The 18,335-nt window shown below is 34.1% G+C and overlaps 1 protein-coding gene across 9 annotated transcripts in view; it reads right to left on the reverse strand.

Moving 5' to 3' along the window:
- Nucleotides 1-18,335, reverse strand: part of LOC136025657 (rho family-interacting cell polarization regulator 2-like) — a 157,657-nt gene that overhangs the window by 57,016 nt on the left and 82,306 nt on the right. For all 9 annotated transcript variants that reach the window (XM_065701647.1, XM_065701652.1, XM_065701642.1 and 6 more), the window contains 3 exons: nucleotides 13,565-13,683; nucleotides 3,923-4,010; nucleotides 1,239-1,772 (listed from right to left, as the gene is read on the reverse strand). In XM_065701647.1, the coding sequence (XP_065557719.1) occupies nucleotides 1,239-1,772; nucleotides 3,923-4,010; nucleotides 13,565-13,683 (741 nt within the window). The remainder of the gene's footprint in view (nucleotides 1-1,238; nucleotides 1,773-3,922; nucleotides 4,011-13,564; nucleotides 13,684-18,335) is intronic.

Genomic DNA, 18,335 nt, shown 5'->3' on the forward strand with positions numbered 1-18,335 from the left:
GAACTGTCCATAGAAATAGTATTTAATGAAGTCCATGAAATAATATTTTTATTAGATTTAGTGGATTTATTTCATTTTCTGTGTCAATGGATTTATTGACTGTATAGGAATACTATGTTAGGAAATGTAACATAATCTAATCTATTTTATTTATGATTAATGCGTTATTTATTTTTCCAATATTTGTCAAAGATTTCAATAGACGGCAAGACGTGTATTCTGTCAACAAAGAGAAAGGGCATGACGATGAAAAGATGGTATTGCATGTATTGACATGGCAATAACAATAACAATGACATGGCATTGCAAAAAAAAGATGGCATGACGTGTATTGACCTGACAATAATAACAAAAATGATAAAATAACAATGACACTGCGTACCAAGAAAAGGTGGCATGAAACGTATTGAAGTGACAATGACAAGAAAAATAGCAAAATGAGAATGATATGGCAGGATAAGAAAATATGGCATGAAGTGTATTGACATGACAACAATAAGAAAAATGACAAAATAACAATTACACGGCGCCCCAAGAAGAGCTGGCATGAAGTGTGTTGACGTAACAATGACAAGAAAAAAGCTAAACGAGAATAACATGGCAGGACAAGAAAATATGACATGACGTGCATTGACACGAAAACATTAAGATAAATGACAAAATGACAATGGCATTGCGCACCAAGAAGATGTGGCATGACGTGTATTGACGTAACAATGAGGAGAAAAATAGATAGATGAGAATGACGTGGCATGACAAGAAAATATGACATAACGTGTATTCTACTAAAACAAAATCACTTTTTATATATTATTGATTGGTTTCTATAGTACTCAAAAGCCTTTGATTAAGATATTATAATAATAATAATAATAATAATAATAATAATTTATTCCAGAAAAAGCCCGTGGGCCATAAGAAATTTACATAACAAAAAACAAACAACAAATTAACTAAAATTAATTAATACTATTTAAAGAAAACGCTCCCGATGTGCCGCTGCAATCCTGACAAATCTTGCTATCCTTTTAATACTCAGGAAATTTGTCTCTTTCAAGATGAAATAGGAATAGTAGCTATGGAATAGCAGTAGTAATCGATCTAAATGAAAATTCAATAGTACAAGATTAATATAGTAATTGATTTGAATGATAGGTAGTAGATAGTAATTATATAAAACTAGCAAATGGTAATATAGTAAATATTGAAATAGTAACTGAATAAGAGTAAATACAAACCTTAACCAGGTGAGAAAGAACTGCAATATTCTTTTCAAAAAGTTCTAATTCTGGATAACGCCCTCGTATATCATCCACACTAGAAAGAACATGTCTAATCAAACCACCCAGCGTAGATTCAGTAGTGTCACTCACTAATGATTCTCCTGCGTCTGAAACTAGAGAATCAGGCTGACCTTCTTCTGGGACTAAGAAAACGCTTGTAAACAGTTGCTTCCCTTTCTTCCCACTCAAACTACCACTATATCCACTATCCATTGTGTGAGTAGGGGACCACCATTTATCCTCTTTCTCTGCTTTTTTGATCAGTGTGAAATTTCCACTAGAGTTAAGGTCAGAAGAGTGATTTATTCTAGACGTAACCTTGTTGATAATATCAAGGTCTACGTCAGCATTTCTCTGAACTAAACTACTTTCTTGATTTTCTTCGTCTTCTTCTTTCAATGATGAGCTGCTTGACACTTTGGAAGTAGAGGAAATGGAGCGCTGTACCATGCTTGGTGTGCGGGAAACAGACGTTGACGGTTGGTATCCCTGCAATTATAAGAAGAATAGAATGGATCCCTGGTGGTAAGGGAAACGTGAGTCATTGTCTAAGGGACTGATTTATATTTGTAATTATTTAGATCCGAATTTATATGGTTTTCAATTAGAAATATAATAGGATAAAGTGGAAAAACCATGTGATTTTCACATGTGATTCAACTAGAAATATAATAGGAAAAAGAGGAAAAACTATGTGATTTTCAAGGAGGGGAGAAGGATGGATTAAAATGCTTGCCCTTACTTACATTGCCCCTTACTAACTAACTTTTATGTATATATATATATATATATATATATATATATATATATATATATATATATATATATATATGCAGATTAATATGTTACTATTGGGGCTTTCGGTTTGAAGCCTATTTTTTTGACCGAATATTTTATAAAGCCACATACGACTCCTAGCAGCCCCTTTATAGACTTTATTCGTTTTCTTTATCAGTTTTCTTCTCTGGAGAAAAAAAAATATGAAACATTTGTGTCGTCTCAAAGAGGTTAGCTAGTCAAACTGATAAAGACAAGTAAACTCCGACTCCTTAAAAAAATAATCAAGTTCGTCTTTCTCTAAATAATCAAGCATTTTCACAAAGGAAGGCAAGAGGTTTTTTTGGCAGCAATGTTTAGGAGCGAAATTAATGAAATTTATAAACAGAAAGACAACAATCCATGTCTGAAATCAAGGCAAGATTTCAAAAATATTTTCAAATGATAACTGGAAGGAGACTTCTTCAACATAGTTACGTTTGTTAATTATTAACATAATTATCCACAATTACGAGATAATGAAGAAGAGGAGGAAGGAAAAGCAGGTTTTTTATTTTGAGGCTGCCGTTTGTGGGTTTGAAACAGGTTTTGGAACATAGGGTCTCAGTAAAGTAAAAGCAGCAAGTAAAGTCTGTATGTTTTGCAGCAGGTTTTGGCTTATGTCGCTACAGGTTGGCAGTCATTGGAGCAGGTTTGCAATATCTAGCTGCAACTTTTGCAGCCACATACCTGAAAAAGCAGGTTTTTCCTTCAGAAATAAAAAGTTATTCAGAACCAAAAACCAAAAGCATGATGCTCCTTGTTTTGTAGTTTTGAATTAACAGGATTAAGAAAAGAGTCACAAAAAAGGAATTTATTAGCTTATGTTATTAGAAACCAATCAGAAAATCAACCTCCCCCCCCCAAAAAAAAGCTCCTCCCTCTAGCCAGTTCACAAGCATTTCTTGTTCATTGATCGATTAAATTAAAAAGGGAAAAAGAGGAAGGTGTCAATTAACTGCACAGTTACAGAAAAATTAGTAAAAACTAATCAAAAATGGAATAAAAACCAAGCTATGAATTTTAACGCGTCTTATTCATAAGTAAAGTGACTACACGACATTAATTTAATAATTCAGAAAATAGCCATCCTAATTCTTGATTTAACCTTCAAGCATACTAAGTGTTTTTTGTTTTGTTTTTTGTAGATAAATAAAAATGATTATTTGGATACTATCCAGGGGTAACAATTGGGATAGAAGGGGGAATTTACATCCCTTCCCATGTTTTATACCCCTTCTCCTATTGATATTTCAAAATTTTTAAAAAAATATTTTTTTCGGTACGCTCATTGAATAACCGAAAATTACAAGCCCTCCCCCCGATTTTTAAAATGAATTTCACCTCCTAATCCCGTATATTTACATGAATTACCACCTAAATTATTTCCTCAGTATTCAGACTAAGGTAAAATAAACTTCGAAATATTTGGGAACTAGACACTACTTATACATTCACTTCAATCGGTCACTACATAATTATATACTATCCTCCCAATAGTTTTATGATGAGATTCACTATACCCCAAGGAACAACTCTTTTGGGTTAAGGTGAACAAATCACTTTATTCTTTTTTCTATGCCTTTCCAAATATAACATTCATTAGATTCGGTTGTACATCATCTCCCCATAATACATAATATATATATATATACATATATATATATATATATATATATATATATATATATATATATATATATATATATATATATATATATATATATATATATATATATATATATATATATATATATATATATATGTATATATATATATATATAGTTGTGGTGGCACCACCGCAATTTCAAACATTAACAAACCTTGCTAAGAATGCTGACTTTTCGACTCAGGTTTGGTGAGTTGACTTGATGTTTTGCTGCAACTCCTTCATCACATCCGTCAAGTGGACTAAAAGTAAAATAATCAAAGTTATCAATCAATTTTAAAAAAGGAGTAATAAAAAAATAGAGACATAGAGAGCAGACTAAATACGGCGAATAAAAAAGAGAAAAAATGTACAAATTTAAATTTCTAGAACTTTTTGATTTAAATTTCTGGCTAGATTGGAAAGCCATAGTTACGAGGGCAGAGTATCTTATGGGTTATAAGTCTTCGTTATAACCGTACATTTCGAACGTTGATCCACCAGGTGTGTATTGACAAGTACTGACAACAAGTATACTTTGACTTCATTTGACTTACATCTACTGCTCTCCCCACTATGGTCAAACTTAGCTGGTGGCTTTGCCCTCAAGGACTGGACAAGCAAAAGTACCTGAGGAAATCTGGCACCTTTTTCTGGATAAGTTGTGCATAACAAACAAAATCAGCCAATATCCGACATTGTTTTCCGATAAAAGATAATGACACTAACCCGCATATCGGCTCGATAACATCAACCGGCCGATATATCGGTCAGACCCTACTACAGACCGACTCAAGCTTTAATCTTTTCGAGGGATGTGAATTATCACATTCAAATTGCACATTCCATTGAAAAAATGATATTAAAAGCGTAAATTGATGTTCTTTACAAAAAACACTAGCTTGTGCTAACAGTTTAAGTTATTCCTTCTTCTTAATGAAATACAAAAACAAGTTTTTTTTTAACTGAAAGCAAGGAGCAACATTAAAACTTAAGACGGACAGAAATTATTCCGTACATGACAGGAGATTTCCCCTCCAAAACACCTCGCTCTTTACGCTTAAAGTTCGACTCGTTGTCACAGCTCTACTTTTTAAAAACAATAAGAGCTTGCTTGTGGACGATTCATCCAGAAAAATTCTTCTTAGCATTCTTTCTTCAGAATAAGACTTCAGTATTCATAATTCTTCGGTTTCTTGATCACTCCAAATATGCCCCCTTCCGTGGAAATTATTTCCTAGAAAAGAGAACACGCGGAAAAAAAGCCCCTGGATAATTCCCCCAGAACCTCTCCACATAAAAATTTGGCAAAGAGAATGTAAGACAATTAAAAAGAATTTTATGTATTAATTCTGTCACCACCACCCCCCCCCCCCCCGCCAGTGCAACATTATCCCTGAATATTCACTCCTCAGAAATTTCCCTCCACAAGGAAGATTCTCCCCGTAGAAATCCATCCCAAACACCCCCCAGAAAATGCATTTATACTTCCCAACCAAACAAGAGCTAAGAGCTCATATGGCACTTGTGACGAGGTCGGAAGAGCCGAGAGCTCATATGGTACGAGGTCGGAAGAGCCAAGAGCTCATTTGGACGAGGTCGGAAGAGCCAAGAGCCAAGAGCTCATTTGGCACTTGTGAGAAGGTCAGAACCTAAAGTTAAACTTTATAGCACAAGATCCTTCTAAATATCAAATTTCATTAAGATCTGGTCACCCTTTCGTAAGTTACAAATACCTCAATTTTCAAAATTACCTCCCCCCTCCCAATTCCACCAAAGAGAGCAGATCCGGTCCAGTTATGTCAGTCACGTATCTTAGACAGGTTTCTATTCTTCCCATCCAGTTTCATCCTGATCTCACCGCTTTAAGTATTTTCTAAGATTTCCGGTCCCCCCAACTGACCCCCCCCTCAATTACGTTTGATCCGGTTGAGATTTAAAATAAGATATCAGAGTTACGATGTCCTTCTAAATATGAAGTTTCATGAAGATCCGATCACTCATTCGTAAGTTAAAAATACGTTATTTTTCTTATTTTTCAGAATTAACCCCCCCCCCCCCGCAATTGAGCGGATCCGTTCCAATTATGTAAATTACGTATGCAAGACTTTTGCTTATTTTTCCAACCAAGTTTCATCCCAATCCTTCCAATCTAAGGGTTTCCCATCATTTTAGGTCTCCCCACCCCAAACTTCCCCCAATGTCACCAGATCCGTTCAGGATTTAAAATAAGAGCTTTGAGCCACGATATCCTTCTAAAAATCAAATTTCATGGAGATCCAATCACCCATTCGTAAGTTAAAAATACCTCATTTTTTCTAATTTTTCAGAATTAACCCCCCCCCCCCCAACTACCCAAAAGAGAGCGGATCCGTTCCGTTTATGTCAATCATCTATCTAGGACTTGTGTTTATTTTTCCCACCATGTTTCATCCCGATCCCTCCACTCTAAGTGTTTTCCAAGTTTTAGGTTTCCCCCTCCCAACTCCCCGCCCCCATCACCAGATCCGGTCGGGATTTAAAATAAGAGCTCTAAGACACGATATCCTTCTAAACATCAAATTTCATTGAGATCTGATCACCCGTTCGTAAGTTGAAAATACCTCATTTTTCTAATTTTTAAGACTTACTCCCCCCTCCCAACTACCCCAAAGAGAGCAAATAAGTTCCGATTATGTCAATCATGTATCTGGGACTTGCGCTTATTTTTCCCATCAAGTTTCATCCCGATCCCTCTACTCTAAGTGTTTTCCAAGATTTTAGGTTTCCCCCCTCCAACTCCCCCCAATGTCATCAGACCCAGTCGGGATTTAAAATAAGAGCTCTGAGACACAATATCATTCCAAACATCAAATTTCATTAAGATCCAATCACCCGCTCATAAGTTAAAAATACTTCATTTTTTCTATTTTTCCGAATTAACCGGCCCCTTCTCCCCCCCCCCAGATGGTCAAATCGGGAAAACGAATATTTCTAATTTAATCTGGTCCGGTCCCTGATACGCTTGCCAAATTCCATCGTCCTAGCTTACCTGGAAGTGCCTAAAGTAGCAAAACCGGGACTTTAGGTTTTCCCCCTCCAACTCCCCCCAATGTCATCAGATCCGGTCGGGATTAAAAATAAGAGCTCTAAGACACAATATCATTCCAAACATCAAATTTCATTAAGATCCAAATACCCGCTGATAAGTTAAAAATACTTCATTTTTTTCTATTTTTGCGAATTAACCGGGCCCCCACTCCCCCCCAGATGGTCAAATCGGGAAAACGACTATTTCTAATTTAATCTGGTCCGGTCCCTGATACGCTTGCCAAATTTCATCGTCCTAGCTTACCTGGAAGTGCCTAAAGTAGCAAAACCGGGACCGACAGACAGACCGACAGACAGACCGACAGACCGACAGACAGACCGACAGACCGACAGACAGACCGACAGAATTGGCGACTGCTATATGTCACTTGGTTAATACCAAGTGCCATAAAAACATTATATGTAAGCAATGGGCAAAGTTCACAACTTGCAGCTCTTCCCCCGGGGACTGTGAAGGGTCATTACACACCTAAAGATACAGTTAATAGATGATTCGACTATGCTGAACAAAATGGCTATCTCAAAATTTTGATCGGGTGACTTTCGAAAAAAATGAGTGTGGGAGGGGGCCTAGTTGTCCTCTAATGTTTTTAGTCGCTTAAAAAGGGCACTAGAACCTTCAATTTCCATTCAAATGAGTCCTTTGGCGATATTCTAGGACCAATCGGTCGATACGATCACCCCTGGGAAAAAAATTTATTAAAATGCATCAGTGATCTTTCTTCAGGCAAAAAGTACAAAATTCAACATTTTTGCAGATAGGAGCTTGAAACCTCTACAAGTAGGGTTCTCTGATACGTTAAATCTGATGGTGTGATTTTCATAAAGACATTCTATGACTTTTAGGGGGATGTTTCCCCTTTTTTTTTCGAATATAAGGCAAATATTCTTTTAGACTCATAATTTTTTATGAGTAAGACTAAACTTGATGAAACTTATATATTTGAAATCTTCATAAAAACACAATTCTTTGATGTGTCTATTGGTATCTGTTTTTTAGAGTTTCGATTACTATTGAGCCGGGTTGCTCCCTACTTACAGTTATTTACCACGAACTGCTTGACTAAATACTACAAAAACAAAGTTCTTACTTTATTGCATTGAAAACAAATTATATTTATAGACTTTCAGAGTTCTTTCTAGTTCGACTGTTCTCCGGTACTTCCCCTTAATGCCTAAATTTAATTTCGTTATTATGAACCAGTCAAATTAAGCAAAAAAATTATTCAGACTAACCAAACTTGCAATTTTGGTTAGCATATTTTATTATATCACAACTTTTAAAAACAATTCTTTTTAAAACAATTAACTTTTAAACACAATTGTTTTGTATTTAAAAAAAAAAACAATTCCAACAAGGTTGAGCATGCAAAGGATCTAACTATATTTTACCCAGTGATAATGCCTCGTATTTGTAGAATACTGAAAAAACAGTATGGTGATTCAGCTGCACGAGGGTTCAGTTGCAAGAGTGTTCAGTTGCACGCGGGTTCAGTTGCTCAAGGGCTCAATTACACGGGGGTTAGGTTAAATGAGGTTGAGTTTCACAGCGGTTGAGTAGCACGAGGGTTCAGTTAAATGAGGTTCAGTTGCACGAGGGTTCAGTTGCATGGTGGTTCAGTTGCAATGGAACCGAACAATGTCGACGATGCTAATGCAATTTTTTTATTTGATAGGAGCAACTATAATTAAACTCGCCAGCAACCTTTTAAACTTCGTAATGAAAAGATAAGGAAAATAATCGGGCAATATTCTTGACCTAATAGTTACTGAATTATGGAATATCTGGCCTTCCTAAGTCGTTGAAACAATATACGTTGAATCATAAAAACATTGTTCTAAGAAGCGTATTGCTAAATGTAGAAACAATTCTGATTTAGACTTATTTTGCCGTGTATTTTCCAAAATTACAAAAAAGGAATTTCCTATACAATCTTTTTAAATACAAAAAAAAACTTTTTAACAACAATCTAATCACTGCAAATGGATTTTAATTTATTTTGAATTTAAAATTTCCATTTAAACTACTTGCCTGCAATAAACAAGTTTTGAGTAATTATAGTTTCAAGTTCCAAGGTTGCAAGGTAAGTGGAAAATAGCGTTTTGGTAAGATTCTAGTTTATCTACTTTTCGCTATCTTGAAAAGGGGTTGGGGTTAGAAAATGAAACTTTCAGTAACGATTCAAGGGCCCAAAAAATACTCTGTGAAGGTCTAAACCTGTTAAAATGTTGACAAAACAACATTTTGCGTTAACTTTCAGTTATCAGTTTCCTTTTCTCTGGTTTTAATTCTGAAAATGCAATTCCTGTTATTTGAGTAGAATTTTGAGCCATATCATTGGGTTCTTGGGATCTAAATTTAGGAAGTGTATTTTCAGATATTTGAAACCTCCTAAATTGGGATCGAGCAAAGATGTGAACTGAAAACAGTTTTCTTGTGGGCTACTTCATTTAAACAGAAGATCTATTTTACAATGTTTTTTTTTCTAAATTTAGAAAATGTATTTTCAGATATTTGAAGCCTCCTAAATTGGATTCAAGCAAATTTGGGAAGCTGAAACAGTTTTCTTGTAGGCTACTTCATTTAAGCAGAAGATATGTTCTGCAAGGTTTCAGTTTCATAACACAAAGATTTTTAAAGGTCATCAAAAGTCACTCCCCTTTAGACGGAGAAGGAGTGGGGGTAGGTACTTCAAAATACCTACCTGGGACATACTTTAGTCTGTCCCTGAAAGTTTCATTTCCTAACCTAATCTCTTTCCAAGATAGCAAAAAGTACTAGTTTTACCAGTGTTTTAAACGAGTATAGGTACAGAAAAAAGTCATCTAGCAAAACTGTAGATGTCCCCAATTGATGCAGAAGGAGGGGGGGCCTTCATATGGAACCTAGAATGCTAAACGGTTTTTGATCTTTTATACATTTTTCCCTTCATTTTTTTTTTTCAAAACAAACATTGGTTGTTTCAGAACCAGAAAAGTGTAATATCCTGATCATACTTAGCGTATAGTGATTATACTTAGCATATCATACTTAGCATACTTAGCATACCTGATCATACTTAGCATACTTAGCGATCATACTATTTATAATGTATTTATAACATTACCCATCACCCATATAACCATTACCCATATGACATTAAGCTATACTTTATTCAGCTTTCTCCTCCGTGCGAATATTATTAATGACAATCCTTTGAATCATCATATTTGAATTTAAGTTTTCGACAGATAAGTTTTACCAAGGGTACCAATTATGGAGGAGGAACTACCCCTAGATTTTGAACATTTCAGTTTTTGGGTATCTTAACTTGAAAACCAGAGAATAAATGCCAGGTGTACACGACCTCTTCCTTGGTCTTGAAATATTTTGAGGTATTTTAGTTGAAATATGGTATTATCGTACACTTTTTGGTATTTTCTTTCGTATGATTGAAAAAATAACACAAAATTGCACCCTCCCCTTTAAATTTAAACAATATATTTCATTGTTCTCCTTAAATTTCTGTGAGTTCACACCACTGCTCGAATTATAAATTACAAAACATAACAAGTTATAAAATTGGATTGTAAAATATATTTTATATATACAGATTATAAAACATATGTAATTAATAAGTATAGTAACTTATAAAATATAATTAACTATAATTAATAATATATACTATTTTATATAATTCAATTAAATAATAAACCAATAAAATTAGAATTTCATTTAACTTAATAAATTATAAAATTGCTCAAATTATAGAACATCAAGTCTTACCACTAGATGCAAAATTCAAATATACAATTTTCATTATATATATCTATATATATATATATATATATATATATATATATATATATATATATATATATATATATATATATATATATATATATATATATATATATATATATATATATATTATTTTCCCAAAACAAGTAATTTCATTCCCTTCGAAACTTTCATTTTAATTTTTGATTATCTTAACATATTTGTATTGATAGTACATTCGGCATGTAACATAAGAGCAAAACTTGTTTTATCAAGAAACTAGTTTTAGGGAGAGGAAATACACTTTGATCACACATTTCCTGGCACGAAATATTTTGATTAGCAACAACAACATTAAGGGATCTTAGAGGAACAGACTTAAACCTTGAATAATAAGTAAATTTTTTTAACTCATTAGCGCCCATTGTTCTCAATTGGGAACAATTTGAATTAGATTTTGTTTTAGCTAATTTTTTTGTGTAGTTAAGACGCCCAGGAGTGTTCCATAGCTAAGAACAGTGTCTAAATCATAAGAATAAACTTTCACATTCAAGGGTAAATATATTTCCTTGATTTTAGTAAAACTGGAAATTTTAAGAAAATTGAAGAAGCTACTTCTAAGCTAAGGCTTAGCTATAGTTTAAACTAATACTGTCCAAACTATAGTCATTGGCAAAGCCATTTCATTAGGGAGTAGGATTATGGAACTCTATTTGTCAGTCTGCTATGAAAAATCTATTTCTCAATGTTTTTACGAAAGTATTCTAATTGGGAACAATGGGCCGAAACAAGTATTGGCTGATTTGAGCTAAAAAAAAAACATTTTCTTTACGGATGAGATCCAAAATATTTCGGAACATTCAGGAAGCTGTTTCCGCAATAGAAGAGATGTCTGGCGATGATGAGGACCCTGCTGACATGACTATAATCCCTCCTGACTGGCTGAAATGAGTGACGAAGATGAGGGAAACAATGAGGCTGCGGAAGCTGATGTATCCCAAAGTTTTCCGCGTGATGTTACAGGGAGGCCAGAGATTCATACGGCACTTGCTGTTCCTGTGCCTGATAGTGATGATATGCCCATCATTAGTCTGACTCCCAAGAGAAAAGCTCGGACTACCCCGAAAAATCAAACCAAGCAAGCCCCACAGGAAAAAAAACTTATACATTGCCAATCCCTTGTTCACACCATGAGAGTGCCCCTGATAAATTGGCTCACTTGATAAATATGTCTGAGTATGATATCCTCTGCCATTTCTTTGATAACGATATTCGTGATTTGATTGTCAAAGACACTGCCAGATATGTGTCCCAGAAAAGTGACTTAAAACAGCACTTTCAGCTTTGAGGACCTCAAATACTTTCTTGGCGATTATACTACTGTCTGGTTACCATAAGCTTCTAAGTGAACGGTTATATTGGTCTAAGTCAGATGACTTGGGTGAACCCATCGTAGCCAAAGCCATGGGTAGAAACATTTTCACTAAAATATAGCAGTATCTGTACCTCGCGAACAATGAAAATCATGGCCGTGGCGATAAAGTGACCTAAGTCCGACCACTCTTAGAGATTGTAAACTCGAAGTTGAAACCGTATGGGACCTTCTGCTGCAGTAATCTTTTTAGAACTTTTTTTACAAGCTATAACTTGCTTGTTCAGCTTCACGCCTCGGTTTTAAGGTGACTGGAACACTCCGTGAAAATCGCTTGAGAGGTTGCTCTTTGGAAGACTTTGAGACTATGAAAAAGGAGTGCACGTTCTTTGATTTCAGATTTGTCGGATTCAGATCGTCGGACTTCAGATCGTTGTATGCGTCACAGCCAAATTTGATGCTATTGCGCCCAAGTTTCAAGCCAAACAGTACTCAAGCAAAGCTCGTAAAGATATATTTATCCCACAGCCACCCATTGTCAAGAACTACAATCACAGTATGGGTGGTGTTGACCTCCTAGAAAATGCCTTTTCTTGCTATAGACCTTTTTGTGAGAACCATAAAATGGTATCGGATGATTGATCAGAATCTTCAGTGCATCTCAGCGTAGCACCTTGGAAACTCTTCTGTCACCTTGACGAAAACGATGACGGAGGAAAATTGTCACAGTTAACAAATCTAATCGTTGGGAAGATTTAATTCTCCCAAAAATTAATCGTTGGGAAGATTTTTATATCTATATCTATGGTATTTATACAGTGCTATAACTGTTTACATTAAGCACATAATAATATATACAAAACCTGATAGAGCGCATAATAACTTGATAATATATTGTTTGGCTGTTGAGTCAAAATTTAACCTTTAACTGAAACTAATTTTAAGTTAAGGGTCTTCATCCAACTAGTTTTTTTAATCGATTTCCAATGTTTCAATTCACAATAATTAAATTAATTACATTCATTAATTGAAAGATAGAAATGAGTGAATACCCGACAATTTTTGTATTTCTCAAAATATTTTTTGCATTCTCTGGGCACTTTTTGTATTTCTCGTGATAAATTATTTCATGAGATCAATGCTCGAGCTAGACTATACTTAAACATGCGGGCAAATCCCGACTCTGATTAGTCAATGACAAAAATCAAGAAGGAGACATAAGACATATTTACATAGGTCTTATGTAAAAGACATTACTGCAGCTTTATTGGCTGCAGTTATTTGTAATTCCGCTTCTCAAGAAAGGACTGCAGTCAGGGTAGTCAATTGAAAAGGGGGGATCCATCCCCTACCCTCTGATTTTGAAACGTACTTTTTGGGAGTATTTTCGATGAAAAACGCATTTTTTTATATTAATTAAAAGTGAAAAAAACAGAGTCACTCGCCCCCTTTAGATTTTGAAAAATTAATTTTACCCCCATCTAAATTTTCATAAATTAATGTTACTGACCGTATACTGGTATATTTTAAAATATTTTCGAAAAATGACTGAGGTGGACAGAATTGCAATTATGGTAAAAAAGAAATGGACTTACTCCCACGTGATCATAAGATGTAGTTTGAGAGAACCACTGGAATTCAAATTGACAGTCATCAGCTGAGGCACAGCACAAAATAAATCCAAAACTTGACAAAACTTATCACCCAAAGCCACCTACAAAAATCAAACGGATTAGAGAGGTTCTCAATCTTTTTGAGGTTGAGACAACCTATAACATCAGATTTTTTCGCTGTTCTCTTCAAACAATAAGATTTTTCTCAAAAATTCTGCCTTTCTTGTGAAATACGAAAATTTGGAAAAACGTGTCGCTTAAAGCCATGTACAAAAATTAAACGGGTAGAGAGGCTTTCAATCTTTTTGAGGTTACGGCTCCCTTAACATAAGATTCCCCTGCTTTCTTGATATATCAGATTTCTTTCAAAATCGTTCCCTTTCTTGCGAAATTCGAAAAATAGGAAAAACTTATGGCCTAAAGCCACCGAGAAAAATTAAACGCTCTAAAGAGGTTTTTAATCTTTTTGATGTTATAGCTCCCTTAGCATCAGATTTTTTCGCTGCTTTCTTGATACATCAGATTTCTTTCAAAAAATTTTCTCTTTCTTGCAAAATTAGAAAAAAATTGGCAAAACTTATGGCCTAAAGCCACGGACAAAAATTAAACGCTCTAAAGAGGTTTTTAATCTTTTTGAGGTTATAGCTCCCTTAGCATCATATTTTTTCGCTGCTTTCTTGATACATCAGATTTCTTTCAAAAATTTGTCTCTTTCTTGCAAAATTAGAAAAAAATTGGCAAAACTTATGGCCTAAGCCACCTGCAAAAATTAAACGTTCTAAAGAGACTTTCAATCTTCTTCGGGATGCAGTTACCTAAAAGTATCAGATTTTTTCGCAACTCCCTTCTACACCTGTTATTTATTTTTTTCAAAAATTTCCACCTTCTTGAGAAACTTGTCTTTTTAAAAGCAATTGGTCACTCAACAGCGAAAAATCAAAAATGAACATTATTTTCCTTTGAATATTACAAATATATGATGTCTAGTTTTTTGATAATATTCCGTTAATCTGGGTGGTTGCCAAGTTCTTGTTTGCAGCAGCTGATCGCTCAGCAAAGGCATTCAATAAAGGTTCCAACTGCAGATGAAGTGGATTTTGATGTGGTTATCATTACGAGCTAAATCAGAAGACACTATGGGCATCCAAGTTATCAAAAAGATGTATATGCAATATACTATGAACGGGTAAGGGTATTAACTTGAAAATTGCAAGGTTATTACAACTGCAACAGCTGCTGTGACTACAAATCCAACTACTTGTGACTACTGCAGCGACACTGCAACTAAGATGACTTCCGGTGGTGACTGCTTACGACGGCGACTAATTCTAGTTGCGACTACTTTTAGGAACTGTCTAGGGGGATGTTGAACAAAATCAAAGTGCACTATATGCATGTTTTCAGAAGGGCGCATCAGCAATATTTCAGGAACAGCTGAGCGTATTAAGTTGAAGCTTTCAGGCTCAGCAATGGCATTCAATAAAGGTTCCAACTGCAGATGAAGTGGATTTCGATGTGGTTAGAGTTGTTCAAAGTAAGTTCAGCATAAATATTAAATTCAAAACAGTTAATTGAACAACAATCATAATTGATCTTATTAAAATTATTAAATGGCAGTTTAAATTGTTAAATTAGTCCAATTAAAATTATTTAAATTATTAATGGTAAGAATAGGCTTGTTATTTACAATACAATTTCTCAAATCTCAAAATAAAATTGGATATGGCGATCCTCATTTCTCGTTCCATGTTAGTCTTAAAGCGACTCTTACTTTTTATTAAATAAAGAAAAAAAAGTAATTTTTTTTATCTAAAAGTAAGGAGCGACATAAAAACTTAAAACGAACTTAAATTATTTCGTACATGAAAGTGGCTGTCCCCTCCTTTAAAGTCTCGCTCTTTACGCTAAAGCTTGACTCTTCCTCACAGCTCTATTTTTTTAACAATAAAAAACTGGACCGAATAAAAAATTGGAAGCGAAATTCTAGGGCCAAGGGGTCAATACGGTCACCACTAGAAAAAAAACAAGTAAACACGCATCCGTGAACTTTCTTCTGCCAAATAAATGAAAAATTCCAAATTTGTGCATATAGGAGCTTGAAACCTATGCAGTAGGGTTCTCTGATACGCTGAATCTGACGGTGTGATCTTCATTAAGATTATGACTTTTAGGGGCTGTTTCCCCCTTTTCTGAAAATAAGGCAAATTTTCTCAGCCTCATAACTTTTGATGGGTCTAAACTTGACTAAACTTAATGAAACTTATATATTTAAAATGAGTATAAAAATCAGATTCTTTTGGTGTATCTATTGTTATCAAAATTCCATTTTTTAGAGTTTCGGTTAATATTGAACCGGGTCCCTCCTTACTTACAGTTCGTTATCACGAACTGTTTGACTATCGTTTTACTTGTTTTGCCATCTTTGCACCTAAGCGCTGAATATTCTACTGTAGTACCAGTACTACTTTAACCTCACTGGACCATATAGGGACAGATTGACCTATCACAAGGGACTGTCCGAATATGTTAGTGATTTATTATATGATTATGATTATATAGTAATAATCATAATCGATATGATTATGTAGTAATGTAAACATGCCAACTAGAAAAAGTGCAGTTCTACTATGAAAAATAAATTTTATTCCCCTATTTCTAGATGTATTAAAACTATGCAGTTTTATTAAATTGATTGATTACTTAAGAGTCTCAGCGACACACGTAAGGTTAGCTCCCTCAATAATCTTTATTTTTATTTTTGGGTTATTCATATTCAAATTATCAACTATCTCATTATTATTATTATTAACCTCCCCCTATATAAACGTAAGCACCTGGGGAGACTTATAGGACTAGAACCTTGACTCATTCTTAGAGTACTTGCGCCAAAGTAATTTTAGAATGAATCAAGGCTTTCCAAAATTTGCATACTGAGAAAGAAATTACAAAATAACAGTGGCTTGCAGCCAATGTCTAATTCATAACACTTCAAATTCTAGTGCTTTAAATAGCACAACAATCTGACAAGTGTCTGAGATCAGTGTAGTGGCAAAGGTTAATTAAAAATGATTCAGCCTCACAAGAATAGAAACCTCATAAAAAACCTTCAATGAAGAAAATAATAATAAGGAAGTGCATGACTAAGTAAATCAATTGCCAAAAAACTAGCTAAAACTGATTAAAATCTTGTAATATGAAATATGAATTTGGTTGAATAAAAAACTTAATCTTCAGAAAAGAAAATTAAAACAGATAAAATTATGTAAAAAATCATGAGATTTTGAACAGGGCACGGGCCTAAGACCCTCTCCTCTTCATCAAAAAAATATTTCAATGGACCTTAAAGAATTGACCCCAAAAAATTTTTAAACGGACCTTAAAGAATTACCCTGTCTCGTCAATTATATATATATATTTTTTTTTTAGTTTGTGTAACCAAACTATTTAGAATTGATTGAGCGTTGTTGCCATAGCTCATAGAAGCCGACACTACTACCCCGAATACCTTAGAAAGCGGTTTAACTTCTCCTTTTTTGTACCGAATTTAGAGTCATTCAGATTTAATCAAACTTGCATGATTAGAAAGTGTTAATTCTATCTTTCCGATGAAACGGATCAGATTTTTTTTTAAGTTCAAAAAAGGGCAGTCCCTTAAAATATCCTGACATGCCTGCTTGGAACGTTGAAAATCAGCCCAAAAGAAATATCAATTGATTTATTTGATGTTTTTGGGAGTTCCTTGTGGTGCTCCCCAATTTCATTCAAAACCTTGCTGATACTTTGGACATATAATTTAAGCTGTATCTACAATGAATAGACTTCATTTTGCTTAGAAATTAGCAAAAGATTATATTTTTTCTTTTCTTCAGTCTGTGACTAAATTAATCAATTGCCAAAAAACTCCCTTTGTTTTTGCAATTGGTTGAATACATAACTTGCAACTTCAAATGGAAATACAAAAAATGCCTAATTATGTGAGCAATCATGGGATTTTGAATGGGGCATGAGCCGTTACTTTAAATTATTAAATTAATAAAAGTTTTTTTTAACTGAAAGTAAGGAGCGACATTAAAACTTAAAACGAGCAGAAATTACCCCGTATATGAAAGGGGCTGATCCCTCTTCAACGCCCTGCTCTTTACGCTTAAGTTTGACTCTTCCTCTCAACTCTACTTTTTAAAACAGTAGAAACTGTTTATTATATTTTTATATATGCTATTGAATTAGGTGAAGAAAAAAAAGAAAGAGAAAAAATATTAATTATAAATACACATAAAATATATAATGCATATTATACATAAAGATATGAAATATAAAAACATAATGAGTCGTATTAGCGATTTTGGCACAGAAACAAGGAAACAATGGATAAGAACCATTCCTAACGAACCTGAAGAAAATATTCACAATTTCCCCTAAAAGAAAGATTAAAAAAAATTCATAGATTGGAAATTTGAAACAATTCATACCAAAAAAAACAGTTATTGGAACACAACCATGAATAATAAACCATTTGAAGAAACAAGATGACGTTGTATTAAAACAAAATGAAACTTTGTATGGCTTAAGAGCACATGGACATTTTTCTGGGGGGGGCAAAGAAATTTGGTTCCTCCAAAATAATTGCACAAAAAAAGAGCCGAATTTTTTTTTCTCGACTGGATTGAGACTTTCAAGAATATTGCCTGGGCAACAAATATTTTTTTGAAAGAGAGTAAGGTATTAAGAGGTTCGGAAATGGACCAAAACCTTC

The sequence above is a fragment of the Artemia franciscana genome, chromosome 1 (assembly GCF_032884065.1).
Source record: "Artemia franciscana chromosome 1, ASM3288406v1, whole genome shotgun sequence".
Lineage (NCBI taxonomy): Eukaryota > Metazoa > Arthropoda > Branchiopoda > Anostraca > Artemiidae > Artemia > Artemia franciscana.